The following is a 14,274-nucleotide window of genomic DNA, read 5'->3' on the forward strand; positions in this document are numbered from 1 at the left end:
GAGCACATCGCGGTTGATAACGTACAGACGATGGAGTAGTTCATCTGGAAGTGCGTCGACTTTGGAGTCAGAGGGTTCTGCTTCAAATCCCATTGCAGACAAAAACTGTTTTATATGTCATGATGCCAATATAAAACGATTTAACTAGCATTTTCCGGACGCCCGAGCCCCACGAGCCCCGAGAAAATGGTGACGTTAGCAGCCGCATAGTGCAAAGTGCGCATGCCGGAAGGTGGTTTTGTGACAAAACGTCAAATAAAAATATTGATTTAGCTCTTTTTATACTGCAAATTTTAAAAAATTAAGTCAGGAGATAAACGGTTTTAAAAGAAGAGCAGGAAAATCATTCATTTTTGGCAACTGTTTATTGTTTATGACATGATGAATGTACATTTTGCACTCATCCGTACTTCCAAAAAAATGTATCTAAAAGCCCGGCTCTTAATTAAAGAGTGAAGATGATGAAATCATTGAGTCGTGCTTGTAGTGCTGACTCAGCAGACATGAGCCAGCAGGGCAGGATCACAGATGGCGAAAAAGTGTAGTCAGCAGCCATGGCTCTACGTAGGAAAGACATTGCTTGGTCACACACTGACTGTAGTAATGTAACCAAATACAAAATATATATGTATGTATAAATGTGGTACCTGGAAACACCGATTTCCTGGTCTTTGATTTTAAGTTTTGTGGACTGAGGTTGATGCACTTCTTCATAAGCTACTGGCTTTTGAGCTGAAAACAGGAAGCGGGACAATAAAGGATGCTGTTATCGTTGTTGCACAAACTTAACAGTTTCAATGGATTCCTGCAAGAATTTCATAATTTATTCATTCAATCTATGTTTAGTGTGTATGTGTGCGTTTTGAACAGGGGCATGTAGACTTTTTTCATATATACATGTATATACAAAAGAAAAACTCACCCAAAATTCCTTCGGCATTATTATCCGAAATCTGCTGTCTTAAAACCGGCCAGAGGTATTTTTCTCCGCCGTTGCCATGAAGCAAGATGATCAAGCGTGCCCCTCCAACTGTGATATCAACTTCCTTGTCCCGTTTAATCACTGTCACGCTAGAGAAAAGCAAGATTTTCAGTCAATAACAAACAGGGGGATACAAATACAATCTCGACAATAGATAATAGCAATTAAAATTGTAAAAGTGTCAGCCGAGCGTATCGGGCGGGAAAATTATTCTTAGCACACACACCAAAGCGCGGGATAATCACTGATGATAATCTTTCCAAGTCGTCTGAGAATTGCTGTATTTGATCACAGTGAAGGGAATTTTTTTTTAAATTTGGCTAAAATAGTGGTACCTGTGTACCCTGCTTAAGTGCCAGGCTCAGTCAATGCGGAAGCAAGTGGCCCCCTTGACTGCACTCCATCACTATCTCAATGCAATCTCACCTTCCAGCAGTGGTGGTCTCCTGTCCCGTGAGCCACGGTAATATCTTTCCAAATGTTCCGTCGTGAATGGTGACACGACTCGTGTCAACATCAATAATGCCGGTGGTACTGAAGTAGACAACAATCTTGTTGAAGCCTGTTTTTCCATCCAGTTCGCCATTCACAGACAGTTCTAGGGAAAAAGAGATGCATAGCAACTCAACACCACAGAACAAGCACAAGTGTTCACGTAGCACGTTATTGTTAAAGAAAACGGGTCGTTCCACATAACAACCAAGAATTTTCCTTTCACATTTTGACCTGTGGTAGGAAATGGAAATACAAGACCAGAGTGCAAAACAATTTTGTTCTAAAACTCTATATTAGAGAGATATAGGATAATTAGAGCAACAGCTTGACTTCTGAAATCTCTATCTTTGAAACTACGCCACTTTGGAAGCTGACTATGGTAGCACTTTAAATCTCTTTCTACAAAACTGCCACAGATGTTCTGTTTTGCCCAAGCATAAATCAGCCAGAATCCCTTCATGTACTGAATTAGGATTTGGAATTGCCAGATGCTACTTTATTTTAAAAGAAAGTCCACATTTTAAAAGGAAGAACCACCTTGCAATGTAACATCCTAAATGCGTGAAATCGTTTTTCACGTAAACTTCAGAATTCCCCATGGAAAGAAAATGCGTGTAATACAAACTTTTCCAGTTCAGACAATCCTGAAATTTTACACATTTTACACAGTGCAGTAGAATTTTAGTACTACATTTTTTTTTCTGTTGATGGTGTTGCACATGGACTGCTGATTTACGAATGAACATGTAACATGAACATGTGTCACCATTCATAATGAACAATTTGGAAAGATATACATAATTACTAATTTGACATTGCCCATCACAATATTTACAGAGAAGCCTGTGGTATCTACAATATCATTTTGAAAACAAATTATTTAAAAGGTAAATATTTTTATTTGGCGTTGAGAAAATTTCTAACTAAGAATGAGTAAAAACAGAAGCATTTGTAACAGTTTTGTGGGACTATGAAAGAGCTTTAACATTATTTTCAAAAATCAGTTTAGTTTCCAAGATGTGTACGTATAATGTCGTGTCTCTAATGAGAAGAAATTTTGTTCGCCTATATCTTTCTAACTAAAAGGCTTAGAACATACATTCATACATACATACAGTACATACATACATATATAGAGTATGTTTGTGTGTGTATATATCGCACTGCCATAGACAATGCCTGGAATTTAAACTGCAAAGAGGTAAAGTCCCCCATTGGTAGGTAAAAACAAGACCCTGCCAAATTATCAACATTTATCACGTTTGTTAGTGTAACCCTTCCACTTACTAACGGAATCCTGAAATTTTACACATGATAATCGTGGTAACATTATAAACTAATTACTCCTTTAAAAGTCCCCATCACAATACTTCTACTTCTATCAACAGTGTTATTCTGAGGAAAATGAAACGATAAGTATTTTTTACTTACCTTTGAAATTCAGAGTTGAGAACATTTAAAATCATGATTGAGTAAAAAGAAGCACCATTTTAACATTTGTGTAGTTTCCAAGCTGTGGTCAAACAGTATAATGTCGAGAGGTATCGCTAATTAGCCTAAATCTATAAGCCTATATCGCTCTAATTCAAAGGCTTAGAAAAAAAATATTGATGTATTTTCATCCCATTTCTAACTACACCTAAAAATTTGAAGAAAATCCCAGAGGTGAAGGGAAAACTCTTGGTCGATTTCTCATGGAACGAGCCAAATAAATAAAAGAAAGAGCGCGTGTTGCACGAAAGTGCTTGTCACGTGACTGACCTACACTGGGGAGGCGAAGGAGTCGAAGTCGAATTTGTGCAGGGATATCAAAACACAGTGGAAGAGATTGATTCTCAGCTTGGAGCAAAAACCGGATGAGAGGTGGAACAACTGTGACGGGAGACAAAGAGACACAATAAGATGTGCAAACGTAACATTAAATGACTCAATGGCATCAATCAATAAATACTCTTAAAGCAGGGCTCGAGAGTGCGACTGATTTGATCGCACGTGTGCCTTAATTTCTGAATGGTGATCCCCGTGGTCGTATGACCAGATGAACGCCAGATGCACGGTGGCACATCCCTTAACACCAACGAGCTGGTATGTCGAATTTGCATGAAGTCGCGACAAAGGCGAGCGGTGGGGTACACCCCGAACTGGTCGCTAGCCAATCACAGCTCCCTGTACCTCTGTGCCAAATATTTTATATTTGTTTAAGTGCCATTTTTGTGAACAGAGCCTGATTCTTTTTCATTTTTTCTTCTACATTTCAATGTCAATGTTCAATATTCTTCAAAATTAAGTTAATTGCTCTTGAAAAGCATATACTTGAATTTTTACGTTACAATATCATTATATATTATACAGTTTGTTTTTTTAATGATTATGTATTTATTTTTAAAGTGACCCGTTAAGATTATGGTATTGAATGCGATGCGGTCGAGAATGTGGGCGCACCTAACTTGAATGCTGGCGCACCCAAGAAAAAAAGTTGGGTGCACCAGGGTAACCAGTGCAAAAAGTTAGTCTCGAGCGCTGTCTTACCAGGTATTGCGGTTGCCAGAATGTTGGGAAAGTGCTGGCGACGCTTGTGAACATTAACTGCAAAATACATACAATGATTCAGCGCTTATTGCACACTTGATCTGATTATCATATGAAAATACAATTCATGTGCGTTTAGTACATTCCAACCAGGAAAGAGTGTTAACTATAATACACGGATCTGTGGATGGCGTTTGACAGCATAAAAATGAATGTTACGGGCAATCACATTATCAACTCAAACAAAGTTTGTTTCACCTCTGCACAGAGGCCCTGTTTACGAGGCCATCAAAGCCTCGTCCTGTGGTAAACACGCAACTCAACATTATTCAAAGAACACTTTTTTTTTTTTTTTTTTTTTTTTTTAAACTACTGTGGCTGAAACAAAGTGCTGTACACAAAAATAAAAATTGAAAACATAGCAACTCCGTGGAAGCTTTGTTGTTGATCATAGATGATTAAATCACGTGACCTCAGGCCTCTTACCGGGGTCAAACTTACCTGTCATGTCATAGTCCATGTTCAGCATGGGAGTTGACGATAATATGTAGCCACCTGGAAATCAACAGTCAAACAACAACAACAGGCAACCACTATAGAACATAACATTAGGTACACCTTCACCCTTCAAGATATTAACTCCTTCTCACGTGGGGAAATAGTACACAACACACTACTCTATCTAGTTGACTGTGACTCATCATTCATAACCATTTGAATGTCAGCTCCACTAGTTCTTAGTTGTACATATATGCCATACCTAGTGAAGGTGGAGGTCCTATGAGAAAAACAAAAAAAGGTGAATTAATTCATGTTTGTGACACGGCACCACATTGCATAAACAACTACTATCAGGGTTGTTGTTGTTTTATTTAAATGCGGGACATTTTTTGACGACATGTTAAACTGGACTGTGTTATAATAAAAGTGTGTTTCTTATGATTTGTCCCTCACATGAAAGCAAGGAAGGTCACCACAATATTCTCAGTCAGACTCTGTATGATGCAAAACAGCACTCAGTAATCAAAACTGAGCAGTATTATCTATGTAGAGAAAGAACTATTTGATAAAACTGTTGTACTGTATTGGATCTTATGAGCTTGTGTAGATTCACCAAATGAGGAAATATATAAATGACGAAAAATATATACAGAATAGTCAATAAAATGGGGGGAAAAAAACAAAAACATCCTGTAATGTACTTCTGGAATCATTTGTTGTGACATCTTACCACGCAAACCTGGATGACCTGTCAGAAAAACAAAAAAAACGATTAATTCATGCTAGAAATAAAATTCTAAAAAAGCATTGAGAACAAATTTAGGCCTGTCTTTACAGAAAATGTTCAACAAGTCACATAATATTTGTTCCCTCATCTCTGTCGTTCATATCATACCAGGTGTATCGCTTCTCCCTGTCACACAAAAAACAAATACAAATGAATTCATGCACTGAATGAGTGCTTGTGAAAAATCATTTGAAATGCATTGAATGTCATCTTGTTTTTACATATCAGTAACTGAGTAATTTGGAATGCCCGTCAGACAAACGAAAAAGGCAAATGAATTGATCTTATCCTTGAGCGCTTCCAAAGGGCATCCCAGTTAAACTTGTGAATCACACTGTAAATTCAGTATGCGTTTAGTTGCAGTTTTCTTATTTACATACCTGCGAGAGCCGGTATTCCTGTCACCCAAAAAAAAAAAGAACAAAAAAAAAAGGCAATTGAATCGATGCCACAATGTGGAAAATATAAATGCAAGTAATTTAGGTATAATAGTAAGAATATCAAACAGAAAATTAAACGAATGCGTCTTTCATGCACTTGAAAAGTGATTGATGAGAAGATCAACTATTGGAGGACATGAGAATATGAAGTAAATGATTACGTGACACTGCCACATAGATGCTATTCGTTAGCCTGTCTATGGCGTTTCCCATTATGTGTCAGCATTAAGCTAGCGGAGGCTAAGTGGTTGTTGTTCAATATACAGAATGTAATTCTTTGTTTTATTTTTAGTTTGACAGTAAACTTCAACTGGGAGTGACATTAAACAACTTGAAGCCTCGTTTTCAAAGAATTATTCATTATTTACTGAACTGGTGATCATCATCGTGAAGTGAGTTGAGTTCACTGAAAACATACAGCGCTGATAATGATAAAGTTTTTGCTCGCATGTCAAAACAAAAACCCGGGTCATTCGAGTTTCAAGGCGGAGAAAAACGGCCAGCGGGCCGCAAGTGGCCCCTTGGTCAGACTTTGTGCACCCCTGCCCTGAAATATTCGGAGTCATTTACCTGAAACAGGCCTTCCTTTCGCTGTGAATAGAGAAGTCTGCTGAATGTGTCGCATTGTATTTTACTGTTTAGTTCACATGACTGATACTCACTGTGAAGAATACGTGTGGAGTGTCTGACCAAACTGTCCTGGGCCACAGACCCTAACCGAGGATTGTTCCGTCCCAAAGTGGTCCTCGCGGCAGGCTGTGGAGCTTCCTCGTTGGGTTTATGAAGCACCTCCGTGTTGTCCTTTGTTGGCTTGGTGACCACCATGGATGTGAGCGGGGTCACGAAGTTGTACTTGAGTGACAGCCTCAAAGTCTCATTCTTAATGTTCTCCTTTTCGGCTCCTGACAGTTGCAATCTGTGGTGTGAGTTGTGAAAATGTTAAAACACAAAAGCTATAATAAACACACAGGGTATATATGTACAGGACTGAAGTGTATTTCCTGCAGGGTTTTTTTCCCCAGCATTTTAATGTGTGGGAAAAGAATGGCTATACTATATTAACAAGAAGTAGTTGTAATCGTGAGCTTGATTTGACTCAATTAACTATAAATTATGAATTTATTGTTATGTTTTACAATATTCTTATTAATGAAGAATCTTTCTCCGGTTGTTCTGAACTCCTTTTTCAACATATGGCTGAGGTCTTGGAAAACCGTTTGAGCATTTATTCGATATCCTTGAGATCCATCTGAAGGTCCATGTACTTGTTGGTTGCCAGCCAATCGCAGGGCACATACACACAGACAACCATTCGCACTCACAGTCACAGTCACACCTACGGGCAATTTAGAGTCTCCAATTAATGCATGTTTTTGGGATGTGGGAGGAAACCGGAGTGCCCGGAGAAAACCCACGCAGGCACGGGGAGAACATGCAAACTCCACACAGGCGGGGCCCCGCGGGGATTGAACCCGGGTCCTCAGAACTGTGAGGCTGACGCTCTATAACCAGTCGGACACCGTGCCGCCTTATTTAAATTTTTTTTTTTTTTTAATTTGAGATTTTTTACATGTGCTTTGTAAGATTTACAGACACTGCTTTTTTTGGCTGTCAAATGTATTTAAAAGCAAATGCTCTTTAACTGTGGAACCTTTTCAAGGTTTTTCAAATAGATTTTTATGGTCTTGGTCTTGTCATGGTCTCGACTCCCAAAAGTCTTGGTCTTGTCTTGGTCTCTGTGAGTTCTGGTTTCGGGCAAGTTTTAGTCTCAGATAGAGTGGTCTTGAGCACAACACTATAAAATCCAACTTATTTACATACCTCCGACCACATTCATGTTCCCTGTAAATTCTCATACATCCCTGATTTTCCATCGGAATTTTCAAGAATTGTGCATTCCAGCAACTTTAAAAAGTTATTAGTATTTACTGACTCTTTCTTCAGGAGTTGTTTGACAGTCAGGTAGGCCCAAACCCTCTGGATGTCGCTGTTGTCCGTGGACTCTGCGGTGCTATTTTTCTCAGAGAAAACGATACTCGCGTTCCTCTGCAGAGGGCAAAAGAGTTTTTAGTACAAGAAATTTCCACAAGACTAATGTGCAATGAAGGAGGATTCTGACCGAAATGGCCACAACGCGTGGGACGAAGGTCTCAATGTTGTTGTCAATGATCTGACCGGCCACCACAATCTCAGAACCGTTGTAATACTGGCTGAAGTTGGTCTGGGTCAGATTGGCGCCGCCGTTATAAATCATTGTCACGTCTGTCAAAAGGGGATTCGCCACCTCGTCGTAGAATCCCTGTCGAAAAAAAAGACTCGCTCACTATCGTCATCATGTGATCAATCAAACCAATTACTTAGTACCTTTTAGGAGCACCCTACCATGTCGCTTTTATGAGGTGCAGTCTAGGCCAAAAACAACATTTACCTCTCTCACGCACACAGAATCTCACATCCTTCTAAAAGCCTCTCACACACAGCAGAAAACTTTCTCTGCCCCCCCCTGCCCCAAAAAACTCTCAGTTACATGCATTTTTCACACACCAGGAAAAAAAAAATAACTTTTACACTCACACACAAACTAAAAACCAATCAAACTCATTAAAAATAGCCTCTCACCCTCACCTATGAAACGTGCACCCACACCAAAAAAATCTCTCTCACACACAGTAAAAGTATCATTACATCATTATACGAGGGCATATTGCACAAACAATTATAGATCTTGAAAGCTGTCATCCACATGTGTTATGTATACTCATATCAAGTGTTTTGGTGTTGATTTGTGACTTTAAGAGACATACAAATGAAAGCAACTCTTGCCTTGCCCATGCTTTGGAGAGATAAGAGAAATTATGGATGTAAAAACAAAAGCAAAAAAAAATTACCTTCAGCTGTAAATCGGCATCAGAGTCAGCATAAATACGCCGCGCGACGCCATTGTTCTGCAAGGACAGCTTCTCAAGGAAATTAAAGTTGACGTCAAAACCAAAACCAAGACAGTAGAGCGGGAATTTGTCTTGAATGGCCTCCATCACATTCGCATGTATTTGCCCGAGATTGGTCACACCTGCAGTAAGGGCAGTCGAGGGAAAAACTATTTTCTTCAAGCAAATGAAAAATGAGACAATGTGAGATAACAATGGAGCTATTCTAATAGTAGGACATCCAATGTCACAATCCAGCTGTTCTCATTTTAAAACAATTCCTCTCATTGGGAATAATGTAATAATAATAATAATAATAATGATGATAATGCAAAGTGACTCAATTCGTTCTCCCTTCACAAATACACACAAATACACACTTGATGACGCTCGATTAACCTGAAGTCTACGAGTTCAAGTCTTACATAACAGATTGATGCATGATGACGGCATGAACTAATGTACCTACGGTATTTTGTCATATTTTACTTTCAAGATTCCACTGCATTCGATTCTATTTTACTGTACTTTATCCTATAACCTATTATTTTTTTGTCCTATCTATTCCATTTAGTATGTATGTAAAAGTGTGTGCGTGCGTGTGTGTGTGTGTGTGAGTGCGCGTGTGTGCAAGTGCTCGTGTGTGTGTGTGTTGCGTTAACCTGAGGTTGGGTCTCCATCCGTGAGGAGTATGAGGATAGAAGCTGAACCGTTCCTGGGGTTATCATTCAACATGCGCGATCCATCCAACAAAGCGTCATTAATATTTGTGCCTAAGAGAGGTGAAAAAACAACAACAATACTACTTCAGTTTAGAGGGCAAACGGTCACACTATAGTCAAACTATTGTTAATTAGAAAGAAGAAAAAAAAACCTCCTCTCTCTATTATGTTCCGTGCAAATCCTTTCGCATTTTTCACATTTTGTGAGTTGGCCTGAACAAGTTCTCGCTTCCAGTAAGACACAGTGCTGTCAAAAGTGATGAGACCAAAGAAGTCTTCCTCCGCCAGGTCGTTCAGGATATGGATTAATGCTGTACGGGTCTGAAAACAAGCATTTTTGACTATTACAATTATGAATAACAACTCATCTCAAGAATTATAATGGCTTCTGTAAGTCTAAAAAAAAATATGGTACCTGTTCTATTTTCTTGCCATGCATGGAACCACTTTTGTCAATGACAAAGACAACATTCTTTGGAATGCGGGGAAGTTGTGATGGAGCAAAGTGATGAACAAAATATCCGCTTGATGTCTGGGGGAGACAGGGGGATGTGTGGGGGCGGAAACAAGATCTAAAAACAATCTCTTGAAGTGTGTGACACCATACTGCACAGAAAATTATAGTACAGGACTTCCACTTCCCAAATAGAGTCAATTTATGTGAAATATATGTGAAAATCTCTTAGAGCGTCAATCAAAACGGAATAGTTGTTTTTGTTTGCATCTTGTTGTACAGGTGTACCTAATGAATTGTCTGGCGACAATACTATAAATGATATTAACGGTTCCTCTCACCTTGATGTCACCCAGCGACTTGTCTCTGTTGACGTCATAAACTATTGCCAGATCTCCATTTATACCCTCTTCGCCACAGCTGTCACATGTTTTCTGTTGTTCCACTGTGGGGTGAAAATTAACCCAGGCCTGCAAAGTTTCAATGCAAACATCGGTATAGGGAAATGATGAGGAATAGGTACAGATTGAATTTGAAAACATCATTTTCCCTTTCATTAGAAGGATGCAGTATATTGTTGTAATTATAGTAGTAGTAGTAGTAGTAGTAGTAGTAGTAGTGACAGGAACGAATGACTAGCGAATCAGAATTGAATAGTCACTCCTTGCATTAATAATAGTCCAACAAATGAAAAATACACTTTGATTATTTGAAAACTATAGCACCCTGGTTACGTCCTGGCTGCAGTTTTGTGGGTCGCAGATTTTTCATAACACCAGAATGAGAGCACGCTGGCGCATTTTGGCAACCACTTGTTGTCTTCAGTTTATAATGGCTTACTTTAACCGGGATCCCTCGCCGTATCGTGCCCGTAGTCTGTTTTGTCCTGGTGTCTGTGCCATAATTTGCATGAATCCACGCTGGCTGGGTGGGACATTCAGCTCCACCAGCCAGCTAGTTAGTTGCTAGTTAGCTTCCAGCTCACATAATTGATATTTTTTTTCTGTTAACTTGCTTTCCACGCAACTGTTTGTCTTCTGCCTCCAAACAAAAGCTCACACTTCCTGCCTTCCCCGGGTGCACTCTCCCCAACCCGAGACTCACTCATCCAATCACCTTCAGTCACTGGCTCATCCAACCACAACCACTTAATCGGTCCTTAATTTCTATTTATTTTTTTCACTTCATTTCAAAGCCTGCTCATCCCTCAAATTGTGGCTTGCAACACAGCAAACAAAATTGACCGAGCGACAACATAACTTGAAAATTCTCGAATTGGGGCATTAGTAATTCAATGTACCCCTGTACTTGGAACCCAGGTAATAGCTGGACGTTGTGAGCAGTATATGAACTATGAAATAAGAAATGACAAATCACTGTAATTCTTTGCCTAATGTTTTACCTGTTTGTCAGCAATTGCTTTGGTGACAGCATTAGCCAGAGCGCCAGTGCTAAGTCCTCCATTAACGTGGAGGAAATTGACTCCTGCTTCTTCCTGTATGTGCACATCCACCTGAAATTTGTGATTAATAAATCAGACCAATGCAACGATTGTGGATTACTGATCAGAAAAGCCAACAGGAGACACCCACCTTGAAGTCTTTGACGGTCTGCATGGGGCGAGCGTGGATCTGCAGCTCATACTTGCCCAGCTTGCGTTTGAGTAGTTCTTCATACGTGAGTTCAAAGGTCACCTTTTTTAGAGCGGCCACTGTCACTGAGGTTTTAAACTCCTCGAGAGTCCTCCCCACTGAGCTGTTACACATACGAAACAAACTAACATTGAAGCATCCGTCCATCCAGCAGCTGATACTGTTCAGCATCACGGGTGAGATGGGGCTTACACCGATGACTTATATCAGTGTACACCCTGGACTGGTCGACCAGTCAATCACCAGGCACGTACAGTATAGACAAAAAAAAAATACAAATTAAAACAATGACACTCAAACCATCACGGAGTGGGAACTGAACCAACGCTGCTTGCATGGAAGTCAGGTGAGTTGAAGCGCTACAACTGCCAGTGAAATTGCTTTTCATTTACATTTCATTTCTAATGATCCTGTCGAGTCGGCGTATACCTGACGATGCCAGCACTTTCACCGCGGGACACTGCCTCAGTGTACTGCTGCTGAGCTTCTTCTTTAGCCTTCACCACACTGTCATACACCTGGTCGTCCATAAACCTGGGGACGGTCGAGAAAACGTCAAGGTCATTCCATAATCATTGTTATGACGCTTCACTTGCTTATATCAGCGGTTGTCGAGCTGGCGTCCGGGGACACCCCAGGGTCCACGCACCATAGCTTAGGGGTCCACATATTATTTCTTTATAAATGATGTTGTATTATTTGAAAAGTGCATACTAGCACACGGGGACCAGCGCCCCATTAAAACAAACCCAGTAAAGCAATTACTTCTCCCTAACTTAACATTGGGTCAGTTAAAAACACTGATGTGATTGTGACGTATCACATCAATTTTTACATCCCTGCACGAATGAAGTCTTTATTATAAAAGGCATAATACTACAGGAATAAAGTTCTTTTGTTTTTGCTCGAGAACAAAATGCTTTTGTGATATGATATAAAATATGATTTTCTTTACCACGTTGAAGTGGCGTGCACAGACAGAGTCAAAGTGGTGTTCAAACACCAGCCCTTTTGCCCTTGGTGAAAAAAGTGCCCCTTTTTGGTCCAGCACCTGCCTTTTTGGCAATAACAATTTTCCTGTCAATAAATATGATTTAGCCGGCAGGAAACGTTGTCCAGCAGCCGTTAGCTGACAAATACCTTTAGCATGAGCACTTCGTAAAACTTCCATTTTCATTGTGACGCCCTCATAGGAAAGAGTTTGTTTTCAAAAATGAAAAAGCAATTTCAAATATAGTGTGTGTTTTGGGGATAAAGATAATATACACATCACCATGAAATGGATGTTTACTGCACCCACATTCTGAATTTGCTGATGAAGGCATTCTTGGGAATTCGCACGTGGAATTCTATTTCTTGGGACTCGTCTTTGCGGTTGACCACGCGACTGGTGATGACGGTGGTGGCGTAACGACTGATCACTGTGGAGTTGATGTGAAAGCTGTAGATCTCCCAGTCGTCCTGAGCAAACAGTTGGGGGGATCAAAGATCAAATCGTTGTGGAAAAACAAGAGCGATGGACATGCAATCCCATTGGCCTACGAGAAAAAAACCTAATTTCCTTGACTTTTTTACTCAGTATAGGATGAAGCAATAACTTCATGTCCATACTTTTGACACCGAAGAGTGTTGGATATTTAGCCAAGATTCCTGTCTGCTGCATCTGAGACACAAGAAAGCTATACACATAATACCGGGATAATGTAGTGAAGGCCCACATGAATACGTTGCGTCCTGGCATTGGTCTGCGTCAATAATCATCTTACCTTGGGTTGCGTGGAACCAAAAGCCAAAAGCAGCCCGAAGATGCTGACTTGCAGCACTGTTCTGTCCATGGTGGCACCCATCCGAGTGAAGCCAGATCTTCTAAAAGTTGCCTTTTAAACTCAAACAGAGCCACAGGGCAGCACGGATGTGTGTACATAATATCGATCTGAAGGGCAAACTCCTCTGTCCCTGTTTGAACAACCCTCGCTAGCACTAAAATACGACACCCGGCCACAACACTATGAACGATTGCACGATCCAAAATAAGTTTTTACAATATACAATAATGTTAACGCCAACTTTTGATTGATGCTGAAATTTGTGTCTAATATCATTGCAAAATAAAGTAACCAAAATATTAGGATCAGCTCTCAGTGCATACAATTGTCATATGCACTGCAGTCCTGCACTCGTGCATACGACAACCACAGTAATAAACAACTTATTAAATTACGACAGTGTCGATCAGAACTAAGCATTATTATCTGTAAATGTAGACAGATTGATACAGCCAGTGGATATCATTGACCTATTGGCCAGTGCCGCTGCCAGGAATCACCCACACAATCCGAGTGCATGAAAGGTTAACAGTTTATCAGAAATGTAATATGCAGCCTACCAACGGGAAACCAATGCTTTAGCTTTGTATTATTTGTTATATACTTAGATATGACTCCGTAAATTTATTTCTTATCCAGAGGCCCGAAATGTGTTGTTCTAGATCAAATAGACAAGTTTGGGTTCAAGCAAAAACTGGAGAAAAGTATTTTTTTCATGTCCTAAGTTGATGGTTAAATTTTATGCCCAATTGATTTCTGACTTCTCAGAGAAGCACAGTGAAGTGGCTCAAATTTGGATACAAAAAGCTGAATTAGATCATCTTCATTCTTGTTCAGAATGAGAGCTCACAAAAAAAATATATATATATATAATAATAATAATAAATATTTAAAAAATGATGCTGGATGATCTCTAAGTCCAATAGTTTCAATGGTCTAATAACTTTGTTAACCACTGT

The 14,274-nt window shown here is 39.7% G+C and overlaps 1 protein-coding gene across 1 annotated transcript; it reads right to left on the bottom strand.

The window, feature by feature from the left end:
- Positions 1 to 438: 438 nt before the first annotated feature.
- On the bottom strand, positions 439 to 13,336 carry LOC133408498 (inter-alpha-trypsin inhibitor heavy chain H3-like). Its single transcript, XM_061687490.1, has 19 exons — positions 13,256 to 13,336; positions 12,790 to 12,950; positions 11,919 to 12,023; positions 11,430 to 11,592; positions 11,240 to 11,350; positions 10,179 to 10,307; positions 9,799 to 9,915; positions 9,536 to 9,704; positions 9,324 to 9,434; positions 8,623 to 8,804; positions 7,854 to 8,033; positions 7,668 to 7,780; positions 6,397 to 6,650; positions 4,508 to 4,561; positions 3,239 to 3,349; positions 1,409 to 1,580; positions 923 to 1,071; positions 648 to 732; positions 439 to 560 (listed from the first exon to the last, which is right to left on the bottom strand). The coding sequence occupies exons 1-19, from the start codon at positions 13,334 to 13,336 to the stop codon at positions 446 to 448; spliced, it is 2,562 nt and encodes an 853-aa protein (XP_061543474.1). The 3' UTR covers positions 439 to 445.
- Positions 13,337 to 14,274: the final 938 nt, after the last annotated feature.

This window comes from Phycodurus eques, chromosome 10, assembly GCF_024500275.1.
Source record: "Phycodurus eques isolate BA_2022a chromosome 10, UOR_Pequ_1.1, whole genome shotgun sequence".
Classification (NCBI taxonomy): domain Eukaryota; kingdom Metazoa; phylum Chordata; class Actinopteri; order Syngnathiformes; family Syngnathidae; genus Phycodurus; species Phycodurus eques.

Coding starts and splice junctions, on each gene's coding strand:
- LOC133408498 (XM_061687490.1), bottom strand. CDS start 13,336: ATGGGTGCCACCATGGACAGAACAGTGCTGCAAGTCAGCATCTTCGGG. Junction 12,951..13,255: donor TTGGTTCCACGCAACCCAAG/GTAAGATGATTA, acceptor CTGTTTGCTCAG/GACGACTGGGAGATCTACAG. Junction 7,781..7,853: donor CACGCGTTGTGGCCATTTCG/GTCAGAATCCTC, acceptor TGCCCTCTGCAG/AGGAACGCGAGTATCGTTTT.